The 14115-nt window shown below is 30.3% G+C and overlaps 1 protein-coding gene across 2 annotated transcripts; it reads right to left on the reverse strand.

Annotated features, from left to right (window-relative positions):
* Positions 1-1175: 1175 nt before the first annotated feature.
* LOC147391771 (heavy metal-associated isoprenylated plant protein 47-like) lies at positions 1176-3198 on the reverse strand. 2 transcript variants are annotated; one of them, XM_086459539.1, is made up of 3 exons: positions 3071-3198; positions 2857-2935; positions 1176-1597 (listed from the first exon to the last, which is right to left on the reverse strand). In XM_086459539.1, exons 1-3 carry the CDS (start codon positions 3074-3076, stop codon positions 1326-1328), a joined length of 357 nt encoding a protein of 118 aa, XP_086315665.1. In that variant the 5' UTR covers positions 3077-3198; the 3' UTR covers positions 1176-1325. The 2 variants fall into 2 exon arrangements, with proteins under 2 accessions (XP_086315665.1, XP_086315664.1); XM_086459538.1 differs by lacking the exon at positions 3071-3198 and having other exon boundaries at positions 2857-2944.
* Positions 3199-14115: the final 10917 nt, after the last annotated feature.

A 14115-nucleotide genomic window follows, 5' to 3' on the forward strand; every position in this document is an offset into this window, starting at 1 on the left:
GCACTGAAATCCAACCTTGATCTAAATTAAGATGTAACTTTTGATCTTGACAACCAATTGGAATAACGAAGCCATTCAACCATTCTTATTTTTTTCTTGTATATTTGAATTATTTTAGTAGTTTTTAAACACAATTTTGAAATTTTCGAGTTCTAGTTTGAGGTCCAAAAATAAAACCTTTATAGTCTTTAGTTTGGAAAATGCTGAAATGACAAAAAGCATTTACTGCAATTCTCACAAGTCTGACGTGGGATGTGCACATAATCATAAATGTGTTTCCTCACGATACGAGTAAAAATCATCTACGATTATGTATGCATGTCCACGTCAGAATTGTGAGAATCACAGTAAATACTGTCACCCGACTCTTTTGATTTTCCACAAAGAAAAACTAACACACACAACATTATGCATATCTCGAAGGGGGACATCTTGACGTGATGGTGCTATAGATGCATATTATGCATATCTCGAGGAAATGCATCTATGGATATGTGCACGCCACCACGTCAAGATGTCCCCTCTGTGTCTCCCACTGAAGTCACTCCAACATTAATCTTTGACTAATTGTTGAAATGAGAGATATTCGGATCCCTAGAGATTCCTATTTAAATCCATCCATAAAAGGGAGTTATTGTTCCTAAAGAAATCTGTGTTTTCCATATCACCGTAAGTTGCAGGTTGGTTTGAGTTAGGAAAGTCCATCCCACATTTGCAAATCATTAACATGGCCGATTTCTCTGTGGTAGACCCAAAAGGGTAATCTAGTTGGCAATTTGGGTGGTATGGTCATTCATTGTTAGTTTATCTAGATGTAACACCATTGGTGGCAGTCAATGATCAGTTTAATAGATCTGATAGGATATCGAAACCAAGAGATTGAACATTAATTAATCGTCTGATTCACTGTATTATGCCATTTTGACATTTAAAAAGTAAATATCGTGGTGAGAACGTTTCAAAGTCTCAATGTATATAGAAGTCAGCCATGAAATTGACTTTTGTGTAAGATCACCAATAGGTTTGAATACTTTATTATTTCCCTAACAACTGGAACTCCAGGCTTGAAAGGGCAAGAATTTCAAGAAATTGCTGAATTTTTGTGGAGATTCTTCCTCAGAAATCAACATTTTGACTCCTCTTCTTATGGACATGGATAATATATTCCCAAGAAATTAAACAAAGAAATCTCATTCCCTCCAAGCACTATCATGATCGATCGACTAATACAATCAACCACCACACATACACAAAAGAAAAAAAGAAAAAAGAAAACCTTATTATAAACCCTGAACTCTTACAAAATTAAAGTGAACAATTTGCATTCACAAAATGGAGCAAATGCTTGGGCTATGGTCGTGAACGATCTCGTACAACTGATATTGTGGATATTGAGGACAACCTGGTATCCAAGGAGTTGGTTTATTGTCATCAGGCTTCTTATCGTCTGGTTTTTTCTTCGCTTCTCCCACGCTATTTATGGTCGCATACCCGACCTTCTTCCTCATCAAGCATGTCAAGTTTGCCGCATCTATATTTTCACCTGTTACCACAATCTGATCCTTATCCTTCCCTTCTATTGCAACTGATGTCACACCTGTATCATAGCAAGAAAAATGTGATCAAAACCTACATCTTTATTTTAAAATGAAATTGATGTGCACCCACAACTGAATTGTACAAGATAAGTACATTGGTTCTACAAATGGAATCTAAGTCACACTTTTAAGTAAAACTAACGTACTTTTCTTTAGCTTTTTCAAGAAAAAAAAAAGGAGAGAATTAAAAAGAAAAAAATGGGATATGAACTTTTTTTGAAAATTACATAACTGGGTATGAAAATAAGTATAAAAAAGGTATAGACCAATTTTTGTAAATAATATTTTTTATATAGAAACACCAAAAGCCATGAAATATCTGTTTATTTATTATTATTATTAATTTTTTAATTTTATGTAAAAATGGTGAACCACTGTTATTTTTTGGATAGCACAGAAATCCAACCTTGATCTAAATTAAGATGTAACTTTTGATCTTGACAACCAATTGGAATAACAAAGCGATTCAACCATTCTTATTTTTTTCTTGTATATTTGAATTATTTTAGTAGTTTTTAAACACAATTTTGAAATTTTCGAGGTCTAGTTTGAGATCCAAAAATAAAACCTTTGTAGTCTTTGGTTTGGAAAATGCTGAAATGACAAAAAGCATTTACTGCAATTCTCACAAGTCTGACGTGGGATGTGCACATAAGTATAAATATGTTTCCTCGAGATACGAGTAAAAATCATCTACGATTATGTATGCATGTCCACGTCAAAATTGTGAGAATCACAGTAAATATTATGTCACCCCCGCATGACTCTTTTGATTTTCCACAAAGAAAAACTAACACAACATGAAAAAAGCCTATATTTGATTCGTCGAAATTTTCGTTGTCAAATTTTTTTTTTTTTTTGATGGATTGAAACCATTAAATTAACAGAGAATGAGAGAATTTTGATGGCTCTTAAGCCATCGAATTGGGGATCATAAAAAATTTTAACGGTCATAAACCATCAAAATTCACTTTCTAAAATTTGTAGGCTTTAGCCAGTCGAATTTTCTTGTCAAAATTTTCAGTTTTCACATGGTGTAATAAATCATTTTACTCATTTGTGTTAAACGAGTTATTTACAAAAATAGACATATATACCGTGTTTTATGATTATAGTCTTTCATATTCTGTCTTGTAAATTTTACAAAGTTCATACCTTTTTCATTAAAAAATTAATGAAAAAGAAAGAAAAAAAAAAACGGATGGAACCAATGATCTCAATGGTCCAGCAAGGCTCAAGTAACAAAATTGATGCTCACCATCAGCCACAGCAGCAACCTTTAAAGCCTTGGATCGGCATTTGCCACAATTCATCTCCACCTTTATTACTATCTTTTGCTGCACCATCAAACACACACATACAAAGCGATTAATCTAATTAGCCTTATAAAACATAATTTTCAACAATACCCACACCTCAAAAAACCTTAATCAAAATGTTAGAGAAATCAAGCAGATTGAAATGAGTCTTACCGGCATGATCTCTAATTCACAAACAATTAAAATGCTAGTTTTTGAAAGAGTATCGTCTTTGCTAACTAGTGAAGGTCGATGAGCTGAGGCTGAAGATGAGACCCTTTAAAGACGCGCAAACCAAAGGAATTGCTGAATATTCTGTGTGGACTTTTCTGTAATACGCGTAGGTAACATGGGAGGTAGGGTCCAGGACGTACGCATTTATTAATTATTTATATATCAGATACTATATAAAATTATAAATAATTAGAAGTCTAACCAACTCTATCAACCGCAGTTTGAATGACTGAGTCGTGGAGAACGGTTCGACCGTTCGATGTCAGCTTCTTTCCTAAGCAAATCTAACGAAGCAACGCGTCATCTAGTAGGGGAAATTTTAATATAATCATAAACACTAATATTTGATGTTTAGGGAAATTCATCTTCACGTAACCAATTGTTTTCTTCTCGTCGTAACTGTTCATTGGATATTTGGCTGAAAAATGGCACTGAAGATATGCCACGTGGAAGTATCTGACATGGCCACGATTAGGGCATGTAAATACCTTACGTGTACGCCTTGAAACAAAATTGAGTAATACTGGGGTGACATTAGGATTAACGTGATTCTCACATTTTTGACGTGGAGGTGCAGACATAACCGTAGATGGTTTTACTTGTATATAAAAAACACATCTATGACTATCACATCAACGTAGTAAAAATTAGATGGCGTGTGTGTACACTTCTATTTGTTAGGTGACTTCTAAGTTCTAACAATACACTTTCGAAGAATTTAAAGAGAAACTGTGAGCCCATACACATAAAGAAAACTTTTCGTGCTATGCAAGAATCCAAATCTTATCAAGGGGTGTTGGGCCCTATTGATTATCATAAATTTGTTTTTTTAAAAAGTCAACATGGTTAAGGCAAACCCAAACTAACTATAACCTCATGAAAAGACAACCTTTTATGTCTTATGAGAAAAGAAAAACAAAGGGAGGCGGTGGGTTTAGGTGATTACCACATTGACAATAACACACCAACCTTCTAAATTTCTGCGAAGGATAGACATGGAAAAAAAAAAGTATTTTTTAAGCTTGATCAAGGTGTTAAAAATGGACCATCGGACTCTCAAAATTCTTGAGAATTAAAAATAAAATTCAATGATAAATAATAATGATTTTTTGAAAAAAGTATCAAAAATTTTAAAATTTCATCTTTTACAAGCATTTGGCATCGGATTATGCTTTTGGATGCTAAAATGTGAGCTCACAATCCTTAATAAAATTTGAAATCTTACTAAGTCGGTTAGGTTAGAATACTACACAAAAATCAAAACTCCTCAATTATTTTGTAACTACTAGATTCGGTATTTTGTAGGGTTACTTGATAGATAATATTTAGTTTGGTAGTTCTTTGCTCCAATAGTTATTAAGAAATGCTTCTTTTTTTTCCCTTTCTTTTCCAACAATCTACTTCACAAGTTCCAAGGACCTCCAATCATCTAGTTACATAGAAGAGCAGAGTCAAGATTTTGCCCATGTAGGGGCAACTAAGAGTAGAAACTTTTTGTGGGGACAACTAAGACGGAAAAAAAAAAGATGTGGGGGGCAACTAAAAGTGGAATTTTTTTATGAGGGTAATAGTGGCAAATTTGTTTATCCTCAACTAAAATTTGACGTAATAACTCACTTATCTATAGGAAAATTCTTGTGGGGGCAATTGTCCCCACTGTAAATTCACCCCTCGTCATATAGGATTATACTTTGACAATCAAATTAGCCTAAAATCTAAAAAAGTAAAATATAAAAGAGAAATTATTTACCTTTACCTCTAATGTCACTCCCTTTTCTTTTTTATAGTGCTTAATGTTTCTTGATCTAAACATACCTTATCATGCGGGATCAACATGATAAGATTAATTATGTAATCTTGGATCGTAATTTCCTAAGATGAATGTCTCGTGAGGCACGAGGATTGAATAGTAGTCTGATTCCTAGTCTTATCGTATGATCAACCTTTATTTCCTAGGCCTCGACGGTGCAATGTGTTGCAGTCTAGGCTAGAGGAATTTTTTCACAAATCACCAATTAAGCTGATTTTAACCCCTAGAGCCACCAAGAGATAGGACCAAAAATTATTCTAATCAATGTCCCAAACGTGTGTCACGATAGGCTAGGTCTTTCTGGACAAGATGATTTAAAAAAACGAAGAAATCGAAACGATTGTTTTTTTTATGCCAAGTCGTCTCAAGTCAAAGAAAGTTCTTTTCGTAACAAAGTCGTCCTTCCTGTCTCCATCTCTGTTAGCTGGCATAGGAAATGGCACGGAAAGATCATATTTTATTTTTATTTTTATATCAGTATTGACTTCTTCCTCCAATGAACAAGACAAGTTACTATCTATTTTAATTTTTAATTATCACAATGACCTCCCTCATTAGTAAGATAAATTTATAATTGATTTACCAAAACACCCAAACATGTGCTGAAAATTGTTAAGGTCCCATTTCAAGGAATTAGTTATTTTAATTCTGAAAATGATAAATTATTATTTTTTAAATTAAAGCACTTCACTTAAAACTGAAAAAAAAAAAAAAAAAAAAAGTTAACTATATTATAAGGTAGAATTTTTTTAAGTGTTTACTAGAACAATAGCATGGAAAATATTTACTATTTTATGAAATAGGAAATATTTTCCTATGTTTAAATGAATATTTTAATTTTAAAAATTAATTTATCATTTTCAGAATTAAAATAAGTAGTGTACTAATTCTGGGTAAATTACACTATTCATTTTAGGGTAAATTAAACTTTCATCCCATATGGTTTGACATAAGTCTGTGTCAATCATCTAACGTTTCGACAATTACACTTACCACCCCTTTAGTTATGGTCCACTTGCCCCCTTTTGTCTAGTTGCGGTCGATCAAACAGTTTAAAAATATTTTTTTGCAAAGACTATTTTACCCTTTTAAAATATTATTCCCATTTATAAATAAAAAATGGATTTTCTTATAAATACTCTAGGAAAGGGGCATTTTTATAGTCTCAAAATTTTTTATATACTTTTAAGATTTAGAATTGCAAGTTTGACTATAAATATACAATATCTTAATTCTAAGGGAGATGATGATTTACGAGTTTTCAAATCTCCCGTATACTGGCGATGATTCATTTTTAATTTGTTGTTCTTTTTTTTTATTTAAAGTCTTGGATGCTTTCAAGGTCCAATGTGAAATTAGGTCAAGTCAAGATTTAGTTGTGATTTGTAAATCTAAAAATATATATGACTTATTCCTTGAAAGTAGACTTTATCCTCATAGACTTGTCATTATAATGAAAGTGTCATTCAAGACAAAGGGTGAATAAAGGAAATTTCTATGAAAAGGATTACCAAATACAAAGCAAAATTGAAAAATTATCAAAACGCCACAGTATTCATTTTAGGGTAAACTACACTTTCATCCCATATGATTTGACATAATTCTGTGTCAACTCTCTAACATTTCGACAATTGCACTTACCACCACTTTAGTAATTTAATGTGTCCACTTGTCCCCTTATGTCTACTTGCCGTCAATCCAACAGTTTAAAAATATTTTTTGGTAAAGACTATTTTACCCTTTTAAAATATTATTCCTTTTTATAAACAAAAATATCTCAGTAAAAAAATTGGATTTCCTTGTAAATGCGCTAAGATAGGGGCATTTTTTAGTCTCAAAATTTATTTTTAAAAAATTATAAAATAACAGGGTGAAACAGTAAAATAACATGTGAGCTTTAACGCCATGTGGGAAAGGGGAGGTAAGTGTGATTGTCAAAATGTTAGAGGACCAACATGATATTATGCCAAACCACAAGGGTTCAAAGTATAATTTACCCTCCATTTTAATTTCGAAAATGATAAATTATCATTTTTAGAATTTAAATATTTTATCATAATGGTATTAAAATATATGAAAGGTTACGTCCTTTTATAAAATAATGTAGATATCCCTTTCTTAATAAGTAAATAGATAGAAATATAATTATTTTTAGCATAGTAACGTTTTCTTTCAATATTTAGTTTATTTCAGCACTTGACAACTTTATAGGTAATTTTTGACGTTGATGGAGAACTGAAAAGTCACAAATTCCTTTGTTAAAATAAATATATGCTTTTAGGATTTAGAGCTGCAAGTTTGGCTATAAATCTACACTATTTTAACTCTAAGGGAGATGATAATTTATGAGTTTTCAAATCTCCCTCATACTAGCAGTGATTCATTTTTAATTTGTTGTTCTTTTTTCTATTTAAAGTCTTGGATGCTCTCAAGGTCCATTGTGAAATTAAGTTGAGCCAAGATCTAGTTGTAATTTGCGAATCACACTGTATGGTCAGATCAGGCCAGTAAAAATTGATAAATTTTGGAAAAATGGATAGTGAATTACCAGTTCACAATCACCAAAGGTATAAAGCCAAATTAAAATTTTAAAAATATATTAGGATGGTTTTCGAATCAATGATAATAATAATTATTTTTTAAATAAAATATTTAAGTGATAATAACTACAAAGACCTATTTTTTGAAAATATGTACCAAAAAATCCCCTCTAAAAATTATGGACTCTTTAATTAGTACCCAATTTATCAACTATTAGTCTAAAAAGGATTTATCAAGCGAAAATACCATAATTACTCTTTCAATGATTTTTTAAGTTTAAAAAAAAAACATGTTAATTTGAAAATATTTGAGCTACTCCAATGTTTTTTAATCAATGACATGCCCCTTAACTATGGTCATCTCTTATAGATCAATTAAAAAAATAAAAAAAGTTGTTTCTCTTATCAAAACTAGTAATCTTTAGATTTATTAATAACTAAATAAATTGGTCTTTGTATATTAGATTTATTAAGGTATATAAATAATTTTAAATTTAAAATTATTAAAATATAATTTTAAAACTTTACTTGGACGTTCATCGAATTGATTCAATTCAAAATTAGTAAGTCGACACAAATGAGTCAAATAAAATTATATTACATTTATGAACAATTTTTAATAAATAAATTATTTATTTATTATTTTTTACAGATATATTAATAACTAAATAAATTAGTCAAGTTTTTTATTTGGCTCCCTATGTTTTTAGATCAAACACTTTGTAAAGTTGTTAAAAAGGTATTTTAGGTATTTGTCTTAAAAAATATCATTGAAAAATCCTTAATAGACTAATATAATATTTTATTAAGTAGGACTTAAATGGTTCGTCTTCTTTACTAGGGGACTATTCGTTACATATTATTAATAAAGAGTCCTTCAAAGTCATCCTCCCAATATTTAAAGGTGACTTAAAACCACTTATATTGACTATTGGCTAATTTTTTTATCCTTTTAAAAATAATTTATTATAAAGATTATTTTACCCTTTTAAAATATTATTCTTTTTTATAAACAAAAATATCCCGATAAAAAAAATGGATTTCCTTGTAAATGCTCTTGAATAGGGGCATTTTTATAGTCTCAAAATTTTTTATATGCTTTTAAGATTTAGAACTGCAAGTTTGACTATAAATCTACAATATCTTAACTCTAAGGGAGATGATGATTAACGAATCTTCAAATCTCCTGCATGCTGGCGATGATTCATTTTTAATTTGTTGTTCTTTTTTAATTTAAAATCTTGGATGCTCTCAAGGTCCATTGTGAAATTAGGTCGAGCCAAGATCTAGTTGTGATTTGTAAATCTAAAAATATATATGACATATTCCTTTAAAGTAGACTTTATCCTCATAGACTTGTCATTATAATGTAAGTGTCATTCAAGACAAAAGGTGATTAAAGGAAATTTCTATGAAAAGGATTACCAAAATTATCAAAAACGCCACACTATTCATTTTAGAGTAAACTACACTTTCTTCCCATATGATTTGACATAATTATGTGTCAAACTCTCTAACCGACAATTGCACTTACCACCACTTTAGTTATCTAATGGGTCGACTTGTACCCTTTCCCTTTTGTCTACTTGCTGTCAATCAAACAGTTAAAAAATATTTTTTTATCAAGACTATTTTACCCTTTTAAAATAATTATTCTTTTTTATAAACAAAAGTATCCCGATAAAAAAAATGGATTTCCTTGTAAATGCTCTTGGATAGGGGCATTTTTATAGTCTCAAATTAAAAAATATATATGATAAATTAACTGGGTGAAATAGTAAAATAGCATATGAACTTTAACACCACATGGGAAAGGGGAGGTAAGTGTGATTGTCAAAATGTTAAGAAGGTCAACATGATATTATGCCAAACCACAAGGGCTCAAAGTGTAATTTACCCTCCATTTTAATTTCGAAAATGATAAATTATCATTTTTGGAATTTAAATATTTTATCAAAATGGTATTAAAATATTTGAACGGTAACATCCTTTTATAAAATAATATACATATCCCTTTCTTAATAAGTAAATAGATAAAAATATAATTATTTTAACATAGTAACATTTTCTTTCAATATTTAGTTTATTTCGACACTCGACAACTTTATAGGTAATTTTTGACGTTGATGGAGATCTAAAAAGCCACAAATTCCTTTGTTAAAATAAATATATGCTTTTAGGATTTAGAGCTGCAAGTTTGACTATAAATCTACACTATCTTAACTCTAAGGGAGATGATGATTTACAAGTTTTCAAATCTCCCTTATACTGGTGGTGATTCATTTTTAATTTGTTGTTCTTTTTTCTACTTAAAGTCTTCGATGCTCTCAAGGTCCATTGTGAAATTAAGTCGAGCCAAGATCTACTTGTAATTAGTGAATCACACTGTATGGTCAAATCAAGCTAGTAAAAATTGATAAATTTTGGAGAAATGGATGGTGAATTACCGTTTCACAATCACCAAAGGCATAAAGCCAAATTAAAAAAATTAAAAATTAGAATGGCTTTCGAACCAATGATAATAATAATTATTTTTTAAATAAAATATTTAAGTGACAATAACTACAAAGACTTATTTTTTGAAAATATGTACCAAAAAGTCCCCTCTAAAAAATTATGGACTCTTTAATTAGTATCCAATTTATTAACTATTAGTCTAAAAAGGATTTATCAAGCGAAAATACCATAATTACTCTTTTAATGATTTTTGAAGTTTAAAAAAAAAACATGTTAATTGAAAATATTTGAGCTACTCCAATATTTTTTAATTAATGACATGCCCCTTAACTATGGTCATCTCTTATAGATCAATTTAAAAAAAAAAAAAATTTGTTTATCTTATCAAAACTAGTAATCTTTAGATTTATTAATAACTAAATAAATTGGTCTTTGTATATTAGATTTATTAAAATATATAAATAATTTTAAATTTTAAATAATTAAAATATAATTTTAAAACTCTACTTAAATGTTCATCGAATTGACTCAATTCAAAATTAGTCGACACAAATGAGAAAAAATAAAATTATATTAAATTTATTAATAGCTTTTAATAAATAAAATATTTATATATTATTTTTCACAGATATATTAATAACTAAATAAATTGGTCAAGTTTTTTATTTGACTCCCTATATTTTTAGATCAAACACTTTGAAATGTTGTTAAAAAGGTATTTAAGCTATTTATTTCAAAAAAATATCTTTGAAAAATCCTTAATAGACTAATATAATATTTTATTAAGTAGGACTTAAATGGTTCGTATTCTTTATTAGGGGATTATTCTGTACATATTCTTAATAAAGAGTCCTTCAGAGTCGTCATCCCAATATTTAAAGGCTACTTAAAACCATTTCTATTTACTATTGGCTAATTTATTTATTTTTATCTTTTAAAATAATAATTTAGAATTTTTAATGGTAGTTTAAAAATGCCTTCATAGAAATTATCAACCATTGTAGTGCTTCGATGTAAGTTATTTGCATCTGGTAAAATATCGTTAATGAATATGAAAAAACACTTGTATTGGTCAACAATTAGGGGCAGGTAAAATAACCCCTTGTAAATTGACCATTAAATCTAATTAGAAGGTGGCATGTGCAAACAGAGTGGAGCTAGGATTTTCTTGTGATGGGAGCAAAGTATAGTCAATGGTAGTTGAAGAGCTTGAAGTCGAATGGATTTAGGGAGAAAATTTAAAGGTTTTTAGTTAAAGGTTGAACAAAAGGGTATCTAAGTCATTTTCAATTAGTATATGAGAGAAGGTCTGAGCCAAGGGGCAATGTCATCTTCAAAAAATTGAGGGAGGTGGCAAAATTTGGAGGGAGGTGAGGGAGTGGAGGCAAATGGGGCAATGACATTATTTAAAATACAAGAGCCTTTAAAATCAAGGCACAAATTTGAGTCGGGGCAATTGCCTTATTGCCTCCTTACTAGCTCTGTCGTGTGTGCAAACACATTTATCTGAAGTGCTAATTTATAATTTAAAATTTAATTAAATGATGATTTTCAAAATTAATTGCATATTTAAAAAAAAAAAAATTTTAATTAACTTAAGTGGTCTCAAGGATGTGCAACTGCATGTGATAGTTTTCTAGATTTTTGACCACGTGATTATATTAAATTTAAATGTAAAGATGGGGGAATTTTTGGAATTCAAATTTTGGTTTTGAACCACTACTACTCCGCCTTTTCTCATTATAATGGTAAAGACATGTGTGAATGCTCATATATCTAAGGGGCTTATTTTGTAATTTAAAATTTAATTTAAGGATGATTATTTTGAAGACAAATTAACATGATTTTTAAAGTCATCCGAGACCAAGACGTATCGCCCTAGTTAACTCGGTATCAAAGCTGAATGAGACCAACTCACAAAGTACTTTGAGACGATCGTGTATTGTGAGATAAGCGAGTTGTCTTAGACAATATTTTTCAATATCTCAGACGATACAAACGAGACAGTGCAGAAAATAATTAACTCATGAGTTAAACGGGATGTATCGGACGAGATTTTGAAAATCTTGTCCGAGTTAACCGAGACAAACAAGTTAAAGCCTCAACCCTCTATTCTTTCACCCCCAAATCGAATTTTTTTAATTTTATATTTTTTTGAGTTCATTTGTTTATAAAAATCATTCTGAATTTTTTCAAAATTTTTAAATAGTTAAAAACTATTATCTCAATGTCAAACGAGACGAGAAGTATCGTCCGAGTCAACTCGGTATCAGAGCTGAACGAGACGAGACGTTATATCGAGTTTAAAAACCATGCTAGCCAACGTAAATACATGTGATTGCAATTTTCTAGATTTTTGACCAAAATAGGCCTGATTATATTATATTTAAATATTAATGTGGGGGCCTTTTGGAATCCAAATTTTGGTGTTTAACCTCTTCTACTTTGCCCCCTAAGTACATGGGTAGAGTGCCTATGAAATGTAGATATGGTTTTTAAACTCGTCCGAGACCGAAACGTGTCGCCTGAGTTAATTTAGTATCAGAGTTGAACGAGACCAACTCACAAAGTATTTTGAGACGATCGCGTATCGTGAGATAAGCGAGTCATCTTGAACGATATTTTCCAATATCTCGGGAGATACAAATGAGACAGTGCATAAAATGATTCACTCACGAGTTAAACGGGATGTATCGGATGAGATTTTCAAAATCTCGTCTGAGTTAACCGAGACAAATAAGTTAAAACCTTAACCCTCTATTCTTTCACCCCAAATCGATTTTTTTTTTATTTTATATTTTTTTAAGTTCATTTTTTAATATAAATCATTTCAGATTTTTTCAATGGTTAAAAACCATTGTCTCAATGTCGAACGAGACAACTCAAACAAGACGAGACGTATCGTCCAAGTCAACTTGGTATCGGAGCTGAACAAGACGAGATGCTATATCGAGTTTAAAAACCATGAATGCAGATGGACCAAGCCTCCAGAGCATTGTTTTGTGCTTAATAACGTTGGGTTTCTAAGAGGTAACAGGGAAGGAGATGGGGTTATTATTAGAAATAGTGGTGGAAAGGCTGTGAAAACTCTAGCGGAGTAAAATCAAATAAGAACAATCTTATATCATGAGTTACAAACAATGCTGAAGGGGATGATAATGACGAGAGAGGAAAACATCCAAGTGCTAGAGTTCAGAACTAACTATAAAGTGGCCATCAAATGCATTAAAAGGTAGGAGGGGATCAATTACTTGGGAGAAAAGAAAATTTGGTTAAAGCCATTAAGACTAAAGCGAGCCACTTCCGAAGTATTGAGTTTACCTTCTACTATAGAGAATGCAACAAAGTTGCTGACTACCTTGCTTCCTTCCTTCCCTCCTTAGGCAGGTAGTTTTGAGCATAGGGACTTCCTTCAGTGTCTTGTGGACATTATATGTAAAGATGCTTCTGGGCATGCCTATGATAGGTTGTAATCCTAGTTCTTTTGATTGGGGGTCTGCCTAACCCCCTCTATTAATCGTAAAAAAAAATGTACTTATTGTAAAAAAGACTAACATGTCCTTATTTTTTCACTAAAAGACAAAAATAGGAGGGGTATTATTGAAAAAAAAAGTGTTGGACAATGCTAACATCCCTATGAGGTCTTGGGTGTTAGCATTATTCAACATATTTTTTTTTCAATAATACCCATTCTCATTTTGTCTTTTAGTGAAAAAGACAAGGGCATATTAGTCTATTACATAATAAATACATTTAATATGTCATTAATAAATGCATTTATTATGTTGGCATTGATTGCCAAAGCATTTATCAAAAAAAAATATTTAATTCAAAATACTTAAATACTAATAACATTTATTCTGTAAATAAGTATTTATTATGTAAAAGATCAATACGTTGTTATATTTCTTCACTAAAAGACAAAACGATGAGGAATATTAGTTGAAAAAAATGTTAGACAATGCTAACATTCTCACGAAATATTGGACGTTAGCATTTTTATATATAATAACAATAATAATAATGATAATAATAATATAGTGTAACTAGTAACGATGGTATTTTTATTACTTGAATAATTTTTTAGATGAGGAAAAAAAAAAAAAACTTCTATTTTTCTTTTAAAAATAAATTATTGCAAAATTGTTTACATTGCAAATATCAACCAAACACGAAAG

This window comes from Akebia trifoliata, chromosome 11 (assembly GCF_017979445.1).
Source record: "Akebia trifoliata isolate Shusen 1 chromosome 11, ASM1797944v1, whole genome shotgun sequence".
Lineage (NCBI taxonomy): Eukaryota > Viridiplantae > Streptophyta > Magnoliopsida > Ranunculales > Lardizabalaceae > Akebia > Akebia trifoliata.

Bases quoted from the DNA above. Each gene is read 5' to 3' on its own strand.
- LOC147391771 (XM_086459538.1), bottom strand. From the start codon at position 2,944: ATGGTGCAGCAAAAGATAGTAATAAAGGTGGAGATGAATTGTGGCAAA. The intron at 1,598-2,856 runs GTGAGCATCAAT...GCTATGATACAG, and splicing joins GGTTGCTGCTGTGGCTGATG to GTGTGACATCAGTTGCAATA.